The 12,652-nt window shown below is 33.6% G+C and overlaps 1 protein-coding gene across 1 annotated transcript in view; it reads left to right on the forward strand.

Moving 5' to 3' along the window:
• The first annotated feature begins 9,324 nt into the window (after positions 1-9,324).
• LOC149840798 (tetratricopeptide repeat (TPR)-containing protein) overlaps positions 9,325-12,652 on the forward strand; it is a 103,158-nt gene continuing 99,830 nt past the window's right edge. The window contains exon 1 of the mRNA XM_090003341.1: positions 9,325-9,789. Coding sequence (XP_089859467.1) covers positions 9,326-9,789 — 464 coding nt within the window. The 5' untranslated portion in view covers position 9,325. The remainder of the gene's footprint in view (positions 9,790-12,652) is intronic.

Raw genomic sequence — 12,652 nt, forward strand, 5'->3', positions numbered from 1 at the left:
TGGTAAGATAATTCTGGTAAGTTATTGCTTATGATATTCCACTAAAATTTATGTTATTTTCTTTATTGTTGAATTTTTAGAGGAATTCCTACGAAGACTTCGATTCTTACCTGTTTTCTTAAAATTGTTTTACGGGCACAGATGCTAAGTGATGTCTAGGATTGGCTAGTCGGAGGATGCGAGACTTGTGACTTGGTATTTGGGTTCTGACCAAAGCACATGAGTTGATAGAGTCGATTTTATGTTTTTTGACATTTTCAACTTTTTGATTTAATTAACAAAGTTTGATTTATTACTTTAAATTGATTCAATGCATGGAATTGTTTGTGATTTGGTTATATTAAATTTGTGATGCACCCCGGGTCATTGGGAAGTTTTCCGCAAATGTTTAAAAAAAAAATTCACTATTTTCTTCGAGGGTCAGTTGAGGTCGTTACATTAGATGAGTTATCCGGTTCAATTGTCAAATTGATTTCTCATAACCAAGTAAGTCCTACACCCACAACACACAGTGCCCCTGTTTTCGTTGTATGCAATAACCAGCTGCATCTATGATAAGGATGTACAATTATGCTCTTGACATCAAAGATATCAATTGGGCTGGCATACGTATCTAGTTATAAACCCAGCTAAGGAATGCTTATAATCAGAGGGTAAATAAGAAAAAATGAAAATCTTAAGTAATGGTATGCTCAAAAGCACTTACAATATCTATAATCTGACATTGGAAAACTAACCTCGGACCATAAGCAGGAAAGAACATTCAAGTGATGAATTCATAGTTGCACAGTGAAAGAAGCAAGAACAGGGCTGTTGTAAATTATGAAATTGAAAATTCCACAGAGTATAACATGTTTTCCTTTGCAATAACTTGTGTGTGACTGAAAATTAATAAATACTTGAATAGCAGCATCCAACGAAATTATTTTGTAAGTGTATCCATATGGCATGTACCCATACTTCTCTAATACAGATGCATTAAGCTTGGCATGAATTAGCACCTGATGGGTCCTCGCAGATCTACATGTACATTTGCATATATAGATTATGAGAAACATCTTTTTCTGTTAGATTTTAAGTTTCTGCATGTATAAGATTGTAGAATTCTGACTTGTGACTGCGAATTGAGAGAGCATAGTTTTGAGCTTGTTACTGTTTGAAGTCTTTATGCATTTAACCCTGTACCACTTATTCATATGTTATAAGAGTTCAATCACTATGCACTACCCAAGAATGACCTGCCTAATTAGAGGTGAGTTTGCCTAATTGAGAGTGAATGATCTGATACCATGAGATTTTATTTCTGACCAAGGATCTACACTCAAAGGGAAAATTTCTGCTACTATCAGTCCCTATCCTGAAACTTCAATTACGGAACAAATACAAAACTTGAAAACAACTGATTATTTATTAATGTTAGTGGTAGAACTGGGTGGCTTCAGGACTACACTATAAATTCAGCAAAAGAAACCTGAGTCATATTCTAGAAGTAATCAAGTCCAAAATCCATGCTATTCTGGTTAGAACATGATGCAACTTTTTTGCACATATTAGATATCCAACAATGATCTTGCCATAATAATAGGCATCACAGACTTAATGAGGACTGTGACAGAATAGTAAGACACATAAACATAATGACAGGATGGCCTGCCCTAGCAATCCGTGTAACAAGTGACTATGTAAGCTAGCATAGATCAAAAGCATAGTGATGAGAAATGCACAAGAGAGAGAGGGAGATTTTAAGCCAGAATAAGTCATCCACTTGTTAAGCAGTGATGCCTAGATCAAAACCATTGAAGGGATTCTGAGAATTTGATTTTCAAAAAAAGACCAAAAAAAAAAATTGTATCAAAGCTTCCACTTTAAACATTACAAGGCTGCTCAAAGACCACACTCTTCTTAGATAGAGATAGCACCTGATGCCTATATCCTCCGTCCTTGAGAAGGTGGATTTTTGCATCTAGTCAAGGATAAATTTCAGATTAGAAAGAAAAGATAGATGAGGGGAAAAAATTAATAACCACTACTGCAACATGCAGATACACGAAACACAATTCTAAGCCTCTCCAGACAATTCTTTCTACAAGTTATCGGATTCGATGATGTTCATGTCTTGATGCTGCTCCCACTTGTGGCTACATGACAGATGAATAACGGTTGGTTCTTGTTTCTTTCTCCCTCTACTTTTCAGGTCCAAAGGCCAACTAGATAAAAGAATCAAACATGAAACATCACTACATGGGATTGTAATCCATGCACCACAATGGCACTTAATGGATCTTTCCTGCATGTTATACACCTTCCTTTATGCGTGAAAATTCTAAACACCCAACTGATGCAACACCATATTGAACCCAAAATCAAGCCAGAACTAGATGGTGGTGGTACACGACCAGTGCTCGCACCAAGAACTCACCACTACCACGAGAACCGCTACAATCTACACCCCAAAAACCTAAATCTTAAGGATATGTCGAAAAGGGTAACAAGTTAGGCCCAGAAACCATCCATCAGGGGGAGCATGGAGTGGTTGCAGATCGATATACTGCAACCACAACCGATGGTTATGTTCAGAAATGGACCAAGAACTCCCTCACCACTTCCATATCAAGAATCTTCAGTCACTATAACAAAGAAAAAGATTCTTACATTCACCAACAACAACATCTTCAGTGATGAATGCAATAGCATCCACACAACTAGGAACAGAGCCGATAAAAGGAAACAGAAATACACACGGAATCCACAAGATGGTCATCAATATTCACCATAATCAAGCATTCTTAAAATTCTCACAAGAAATTTCTTGCTTCTCTTTGGATTCATTGGTTCAGAGGGCAACCGAAGGGCTTGACCAGCAAGAGATTATGAACGATTTTAACCAAAAGATAGAGTGAACAAAGACAAGGTTGAGAAAAGAAAACACCAAGAGAAACGATAGAACTGTTGAATTCCAAATATTCAAACACCTCGAAATTCAAGAAAACAGGAGAGAGCGAGCAAGAAACGCCCTGGGAGAGATTGAGATTAGATGGTATACCTTGGCGGTCCTTTCTTTCAAATGGAGTCCTCTTCTTGGAGCGATTGGAAAGGTGTTGGCCTAAAGAGCGAAAGCAAGGAAGGCAGAGAGTGAGAAATTTAGCAGAAAACGGGAGAGAATCTCTCTCTCTCTCACACACACATTAAGGAAAGACGTTAGTTGCTAATACCACAACCATCGCGTCAATAAGTTCCAAAACTAATCACATTTCCAAATAAAGATGGCCGCGCAATTTATAATGTAAATTTTATTCTATATATGTTTTTTGTTTTTGTGAATAATGGCAATAATAGCAAACAAGAGTAGCTAATGACATTTTCATTAGGTTTAGATTTATATTTTCACCACCTTTTGGGCTAAGCGTTGCCAAACTTCCTCTATGGTTTTGAGCATCACTTAAACGCCTCACAGGTTCTTTTTCCATGAAAAAAATGCTAAATTAAAATCAAATGATAAAAATACTATTCCCTAAACAAGAGGTCGGTGTGAATAATTAGAACTAATGTTGGGGAGTGGATGTAAATAGCCTTAACATTTTATGTCATTAACAGTACCCACATAATTTCCTCGCCCTTTAGATGTGGCATATGATAAAAAGTGCACAACGTTTTTTTTTATAAATAATCAAAGTGCAACCATGTTTTTTCGTGCCTTTAGAAATTCTAAATTTCACTCAGTTTTTCTTTAGCTGATGAAAAAAAAAACAAGGCCATGACGGTATAGATTATCCCTACGAAAGTAATTTTTATTACGTTGCAGGACAAAAAAAAATTAATAGCCCTAGTTGGGTTGGTGTGAGACAATGCTTATATGTGAAATTAAAAGATAACAAACAATTTTATGTGGGTTTAATTCTTAAAATTTAACTCAATTTTTTATAAGCATCAAACACTTAGGAGCTACTCTTGAATGTGTAAAAATCTAAAGATTTAAACAGATTTTTTTTTTGCATATTTTAGAATTTTAATATATTTTGCATAATACTAAAGCACCAGAGTTTCATTTTGTAATTTATGTAAATGAGCATGCAAAAGAGGTGGAAATAATAATCTAGACAAACTCATATCGTTTGTTTGCTATAAAAAAATAAACTTTTTTTGTATTTCTTAATGGAGTGATTGCTAGATATTAAAAAAATATAGTAACTGGTATTTTATTCATGATATAAAAATCATAATAAATGAAAATTATGATATTTTCATTCTACTCATAACAAAGGATCAACATGAATTGTTTCACGAAACTGCAGGGTTCCTTTCCCAAATTGCATAGGATTCCCTACTTAATAATAAGAGGGGCGACAGAACAAGAACAACTGGCAATGTCAGGTAGTTCTGTCAATTACCAAAAATGATAGAAATGCATTTATATAGTGACAAATGAAGAAAATATATACTACATAATCTTTGTCATCATCACACACACAAAAAAAAGTAGTGCAATCTACGTTATAAAAAAATATAAAAAGGAAAATAATTTGTGAAAAATAAAACATAATTTCTACCACAAAAAACAAATTAGCCCAATTAACTTGCAGATACAATAAAGCATAAATTTATAAATGATATAACATATAAGCTACATCCTAATTTCTACTTTCTACCTTACGAACATGTAGACTAAGTGTTAGGTGACAATGAGCATCAAAAGTTTCCTTTTTAACAAATTAATTTGTTCTTTATGATGAGTTTTTGGAGTCTTGTTGAGTTGATCCTTATCAAAAGTGTGGAGATTGGGATAGCTAGATGGTTAGGTCTTTTAGGTAATAATAATAATAATAATAATTTAAATAGCTGCATTCTATGATAAGTTTCTCAAGACCATCTATAAACATGTCATTTTATTAAACAAACAAACAAACATCAAAATATCATAAACAATCATCTAAGACCTTGAAAATGCGAATGATGCCAAGAAAACAAAGAGAATCAAGTGTTATATGTAAATTATTACTTAAAAGGCTCCCGCCACTATCTCAACATACTTAATTTGTTTAAAACTGAAGTTATTATAATTAAAAATGGATGTATACAAAAAACGCACAAGCAAAGAAGCAAATGCAGAATAGAATTATAGAAGTAAAAGCATACATTGTAAAATATATATAAAGCATTGTACAAGTGATAAAGGAAACTTGCATGAAGTGACATGGAAATTGAAGTGGAAGAGAATAAAAATTTATCCAAAAAAAAGAAACAAAGTAAATACAAAAATGTGTTGAAGGAGCACAAGATGTGACATAAAAACAAATGTAAATCTTGTTGTGGCTGAAAACAACATATACTATAAAAAATAAAAAATAAAGTACAAACAATTGAAAATTAAACACAAAGGAATGCGAAAACAATTAAAAAGCAAATGAGAACAATATAAAGTAATTGAGAACTATACTTCTCAGAAAAGTGTGCTTTTTTTGTACAATTCTCTAAATGTGAAATTCTCAAAATAACTTACAAATGGCAAATGGCTAAAAAATTAGCTAGTTAATTTTCTTAATTGCTTAAGTGCATTTATTAATAAAAAATTTTAAATTTGGGAAAGTATGTTTTTTGTTGTTAAAAGCCAAGGGATAACTAAATTCTAATTAGTTGTAACCAAGATGAGTGTAAACCCAACCATCCCTAGTGAAAGTTTCTATCGATAAAACCCCTGAGGCCCACCATGACCATTCAGTGTACTCCCAGCTTCGACCTTGTGGCAAAGAACACACACAAACTATTGGACTTATAACATCCTTCAACTTGAATGGTTTTATATCAACCCACCAAGTCAAGTGTACAAAACTTTTGGGGCTAAAAGTATGTGATTATGGTGATTGATATGCCCTACAAAAGTTGAGTGTGCATATTTGTTTTTAAAATTAAAGCATGGATGGATTATTTAAAATGCTTATAGATCCACTTAAATCATGTTCATTATTTGTCAAATGGGATGTTGGTTTTGTGAAGTACAAGAAAAAAGTTATTTTAATCTTACTTTGATTTATCATTGTTTCTCTTGCTAATATTAGAAAAAAATGCATGTTATCATTTTAAGAAACGATAAGAACATTTTGAAGCAATTACGTGTCTAACAATATGAGTTTCAAACCAAGAAAATACAAGTTAACTTGAATTTTTAAGAACTCCATAATAAATTTATATGTGAAAGTAAGTCTTATTACCTAAACATGTGATTGTATACAATACATCTTAATGCAAGTTCATAAGAGTAGAGTGATTGGATTTTTATTATTAAACTACTATTTGAAATCAAATTGCTATATTACATCTTGCCACTTTCTAAAAAATAATCATCACTACAAAGTTCAAATAGTTTTAAGAGTATTTTAGTCATATCAATTAGTTGAACGTTGCTAACATTAATATAAAAGGCTTGATTTAGTTAAACATTGTTAGACTTAAATATGCTTTTGCTATCTTTCATGACATTCGTGACTTGTTTTTTCTTTTTTACTTGTATTATTTTTAAATATTTTAATTATTTGATCACAATATTTATGTTTTTCCCCTCTAGACTTGTATCTTAATGCAAGGTTTCACAATGCTTTTCTTTGTCAAGCCTCCTAACAACATTACAAATAGCAAAAAGGTTTCACTTTTAAAGTTACTTTTTAGTCTTAAACTCATAAGGAACACACTTAATTATGATAAAGAAAGTCCATGTAGAATGCCTATCAAATTCTCTTTATTCATAAAAAAAAAGTCCACACATCCGCACCTTTCAATGACACCTCACTTGTCTTAAGTTAAAAGAAATTCAAAATAACAAAACATGAATTGAGGAAAGAAAGATGAAACTTAAGGCCCCTATCCATATGAAGCAACTGCTTTAGGAAATGGATCCCCTCGTACATGGGGTTTCATTATATGTCATGTACAATCATTGGATTGGATAAATTTTGATCATCCACCAAATAGGGCAAGTGTTGTCCCTTAACCGTGGATGCCATTTTGCTTTTGAAAACACCAAAATGCGTTGGTTGTTAATTATGTAACTTTTTCATTTTCCTTTCCTCTTAAACCCTCTATTCCCTGCATCCTTTTTTCTCTCTTAAACACTCCTGATCAGTGCATTCTTCTTCCCCTTCTCCCCTCTCTCAGTCTTCCTTCCTCACTCTCCCAGCTCAAGTCAGCATTGACATCGACCACAACACTAAGGTCTGCAGCAACTTTGGTAGCTCTTAAGCTTTCATCCATAATAGCCAAATTCCTCATCAACTCTCTTGCTATTGAGCTACTGCAAACTTCATTAATGTTATGCATTTTGTATTATTCATAATGGTGATCTTTAGGTAAATATGTTGGTTTAATTGATGATATAAATGATAGTTTTTAGATAGTTGATATTGAGATTATTCATTTGGTGAAATATCTTTAGTAAGTTAGGTTATTTTGCTATATGATATTTTATTTAAAAAATTAAAACAAAGAATATTAAGTTTGTGATAAGATTCATATCCAATGGTGTGTCAATAGAAATATGAATTTTATGCATGTATGAAGTGATTAGGACACTTTTTTTATTGGGTTTTTGTAGGACTCTTTCCCTTTTAAGTGAATTTATAAAACATATTTCAGCAACATTTGGCTTAATTGCTTCGTAGGTTGATGAGCAGATTCATGAACACATTTGTGAGAAACAATATATTTTTTAACGGAGCTGCTGATTGTTTTATTTTTGATAGCTTAATGATCACTAGTACTATTTCATTAAGCTACCCCCTTTATTCACCAGTAAAGCACGTTTTAATATGGTGCTACCACTCGGGTGCGCCAATAAAACACAGATTTCTTGTACTATTTCATTATTGGTAGTCATTGTTTCTTCTTTTCTTCATCTTTCTTATGCTTTGCCTATGAATTTGCAACCTTTATTATCAAATATAATATTGTGTTGTCCATCTATAGGGTTTGAGGGATGATTAGGGAGTAAATTCAGGTTTAAGAAGGCTAGATCATGACTAATAGAATGTGGATGTGATTATTTGGGCAGTAGGTTATCTTTATTGGGTGGCTGGATAGTTTTGATGAAAACAGTAGTATTCCACTTCTAACTGATGCATTGTTATCTAAGTTTTTTACTCAGACACGTATCTAATATGGTTACTATAAATCTACATACAGTAGATATTCCTTGCGATTATTAGCAATACATAAGGATTATGTGTGGTGAATGTTGACCTGTGCATATGCAATGAGGCCATCAAAGTATTAGGAGAAAATAAAAACTACCCAAAAAGTTATTGTTTTTATCACAACTAAATTGCAACATTATTTTTTTAAAAGCTATTTTTTTATGCAACTATCTAATGCCTGTAGTTTGCTTTTTACATCTCTAACTCACATCCATATGGTTTGTCCTTAATGGTATGCCTTTCCCAAACTTCACATGGTAGTTAGGCCATTGCATCATTGTCGACAAAATCCAATTTCCTAATCCTAATTCAAAAGTAACATGCATAACCCGGACATGCCTTTCTTACAAAAATGTAAACCGGCTATTAGTTGGAAATGGTTCGTGGATTACACTTTTAATCTATTAACACAATCACAAATAATACTGCAGTCAATTTAAATAAAAGGGGCCTACGTGAAAGTTTAGCTTAATTTTGGGACTCTCAACTTCAGCTCTTAGCAAGATGAATTATTACCATCTTTGTTGGATTGCAATAGTATAAATATTTAATTTTTCATGACAAAATTAACCTACACGAAGTTTATTTTTTGTGTTTTTTAGATTCTTGCACAAATACACCTACAAATCAAGTTTAGTAACTGCTAAATATATTGCTGCAAAAAGACTCATGCATGATCACATCAAGCACATATTAAAACCAGCTAGCGATTTGTGGATCATAGTATCATAAAGAAAGCAATCTTTGACAAACAAATGGGTATCAAAATTTTAAGAGTATAAGCATCTAGTGTTTTTTTTTTCTAATGGAACTTGGGAATTCGTTATGTTTTTGTGTTTGAAGCCTTGAACAAGGCATGTGGGGCTCATGAAAATGACAGCCCTTTTCACACAAACACCTCCTAAAGAACTGTGGACCTGGGAATATTTTGCCGGGTCCCATTGCATTTGGACCCATACTTGGATTACTATCTTTGAGCCAGACCCAACTTGGATTACTATCTTTCAAGCATGTCCCCAGTCCTCACCCACGTCCGTACAAGGTTTGGTGTTAGAATGCCAATATCCGATACGGTTCGAAAATTCCAATTCGTCTATGAGACGCGTTAAGATTCTCTCTCTCTCTCTCTCTCTCTCTCCACCACTATGGAGGACGAGAGGGACGCAGTTGCAGGCATACTGGCGAGATTGAAGGGCTCGACCGCCTCCTCTGCCGATTCCAAACCTACCCAAAAGGAGCCTTCATCGCCTTCGCCCCTCCACCGGCAGCAACCCCTCCACCGGCAGCAACCCTTCCACCAACGTCCCTTAAGCAGCCACCATCTCCCATTCAGTCCTCCCAACGCCAAATCCGCTTCCCCTTCCTTGGTTCCTGCGCCCAAGCCCGAGCTGGACTTCTCGGATGGGGTTCCCGCCGTCGGCGAGGCCGACGGAGAGGTGTTAGTGAAGGGGGGAATCGACGATGAGGATCTCGATCTGAAGCCGAAGGAATCGGTTAAGGGTTTTGCGCTTATCGCCGACCTTAATGAAGATCCGCCCGAAAGCGAGGGGGAGGAGTTTGCTGCGGACGAGGAGCCCACGTGCCCTCCTCCCCAACACGACCTTTCCAGGTTTTTTATGTTTTCAAGCATAGATTCTTGTGTTTTTGTTTCTCCTTGATTTGTTGCAGTTGTGTTTTTATGTGCCGGTATGTTATCCATCACAATTGTAGTTGTAGTTTTATGTGCCATTGCATGGGTTCGATTTAGTAATTTCCTTGATTGATTGATTTATTTATTTTTGCATATGATTTCGCATTACCATTTTCATTTATTCAAATAGCGAGAGAAAGACCAAAGAAAGGTTTGGGGAAGTGTTTGAAGATGGGGATGATTAATAATGAGGACGTATTTTGAAGCCAGCAAATTATCAGCTTTAGGCCCACCTCTTAGGGGATAATGCTTCTTTTGTCACATTGAAATTCAGTGATGATTGAGAATGCTAAAAGATCACACGTAGCTTCTTATCAAACTAGAGTGTAATTAGGATGCTGCTCTAACTCGAGAATTTATGGTTTCATGATACAATCACAAGTTTGTCAGCTATGGTCTTCATTTTCTTCGAGGATCCAATCACACTAGAACTATCACACTTGAGGTTGTTAACCTCGTCCTTCAGTTGATGTATTCTTGCTAACTGTGTTTGTACAGTGAGCTGGCACCCAGACTGAACTTTAGAAGAGAGTGTAGAAGCATCATAGACAACTGTTTTTTGGTCACTCTTTCCCCAACCTAAATAAGTTCGCTCGTTCATGAGACAATGGCTTTTAACTGCCTCGTTGTCCATTTCGTCATGAGGGACTTTGGTGTCAATCCGAATTTGCGACCAAAGGAATTATTTGTTTATTCCAAGTGAGAAAAATGAGTAGAATTCAGCCTTCAAGATGACCCATCAATCACTTAAGAATGAAAGGACTTGTTACTTGTTTCTTCCAAGTAAGAAAATTAGTAGAATGTAGATTTTCAGTGGCAAATTAACTGAGGAAAGATGAGGTCATGGTGGCCATAATATCTAAAGACTTAATTAAATAATTTAAGAACTAAGTGAGACAATTAATGAAAAATGATTAACACAATTCAGCAAGAAAGAAATTAGAATAAAATAATCAGATTTTCAAAATAGGAGACTTGAGGCTGTAACTGGCAGCATGTAAAATCCAAGGAAAGTCCTTTGTCTTTTAGTAATCCATCCTTTTTTTCTTCTTACACAGAAATTATAATTTGCAATCTGAACCGACTGCAGTCAGATACTCGGATTTGAGATAAAAGAAGGCTAATATGATAGTGGCTGTGCTGATTTAAGTAGGATGACATCAGCCTATGGTAACATCAACAATTTTTAATAATAAATCAATCAGATCTGAATATTTCAGATTTGTCAGGGAGTCGGCCTCAGATTTGATGACATTAAGAAAAGAAAGAAATAAGCAAGAAAAAAAGGTAAGAAAGAAAGGATGAAATAGAAAATGGATTCTACACAAATATTTGGAGAAACAATGTGAAAGAACAGTGTAAAGGGTAGTTTTGGTTCGTTAAAAACAAAGAAAATCAAGGTAAGAAAATTAGGAAAATAGAGGAAAGGAATATGCTTAATTAGTTTAGTTAAATAATTAGCCAATTCTTGCTTGTTTCTTTTAATTCATTGTTAATTAATTAGAATAGTTGTAGCTAGTTATTTTATTTTCAGATTTAATTAGTTAGATGTGTATTTCAAACAACACAACATGATTTCTTTGTTTATTAGTTAGATATTATTTTCATATAGTTAGAATCTTGTATTCGGTTAGTACTTCTTGAATTAATTAATTGATTCTTGCTTAATTAGCTAGTGTTAGATTAGTTTTTATGTATTGTTCCAAATTAATGTTAGTGTAATAGTTAGTTTAGTTTAACTTGATTCATGTCATTTCATTTTAGTTAATGTTTAATTTTATCTTGCATAGTTTGGCAAATACGTAATAACTGATTTCATGTTTAATAGAATAAATTGTTATTTAGTTAGTTGTAATGGTTATTTCCAGACTTGTTAAATTAGTTTAATTTGGAAATCTGTACAGCATGTTTTGTAGATACATTAGTTATTAAATTAGTTTTCTTGATTGTTAGTTAGTTGCTTGTTAATTTCAACTTTTGATTCTTGTGTTCGGTTACCATGTTCCTTTATTAGTTAGTAAGTTAGATAGTTTGTTAGTTTTGTCATTTAGCTAGTTAGTTTTAATTAGTTCAATTCTTGATTAAATCGGTTAGCTTTTTCTTGATTGTCAATTAGTTAATGTTCTTAGTTAGTTATTTCTTGCTTTAGTTAAATTAGTTATAAAAAGAAAAATACAACAAATAAGGTGTTGATAGGTACCTTAATAGACGACATGGTTTTGATACCATGTTAGACAGTTAGAGTTGTGTCTTGCTTGTGAAGGATTACAAAATATTCTGCTACACGATGTTAATAGCATGTGGAGAAAAGAGAGAATTTTTGTTTAGAGGAAGACAACGGACCAACCTTTGTTTGGGATGTTGGAGATATTTATATTAAGAGGATCTGATGGCCATTGGGGCATTTTTACAATTTTACTCTTGACATAAGACATGTATTATAATCATAAATATAGAAGAAAAAGACTTTTAGACATACTAAATCCAAAAAATTATAGTTCTGCCATTGCATGCCTCTTTGTCTATGTTTCTCATACTATATTCAGAATGATCATCAATAGAAATTCTTTTAAACACAATGTTTCAGAAAGAGAACAAATAGATGTTGGACCCAAAACATTAGAATGAAAACTATCAAATAATGAGATACAAAAAGGTTCTTCACTTAACAGCAAAATGTGAGGCATATATACCTTACTATAATATTAAAGCAATTAGACCTCCAGTCAATCATTAGATATTGATTGGAATTTATCACATTATTAAAGGGTAGGATAGAATG

This window comes from Nuphar pumila, chromosome 4 (genome assembly GCF_984573655.1).
Source record: "Nuphar pumila chromosome 4, dmNupPumi1.hap1.1, whole genome shotgun sequence".
NCBI lineage: Eukaryota > Viridiplantae > Streptophyta > Magnoliopsida > Nymphaeales > Nymphaeaceae > Nuphar > Nuphar pumila.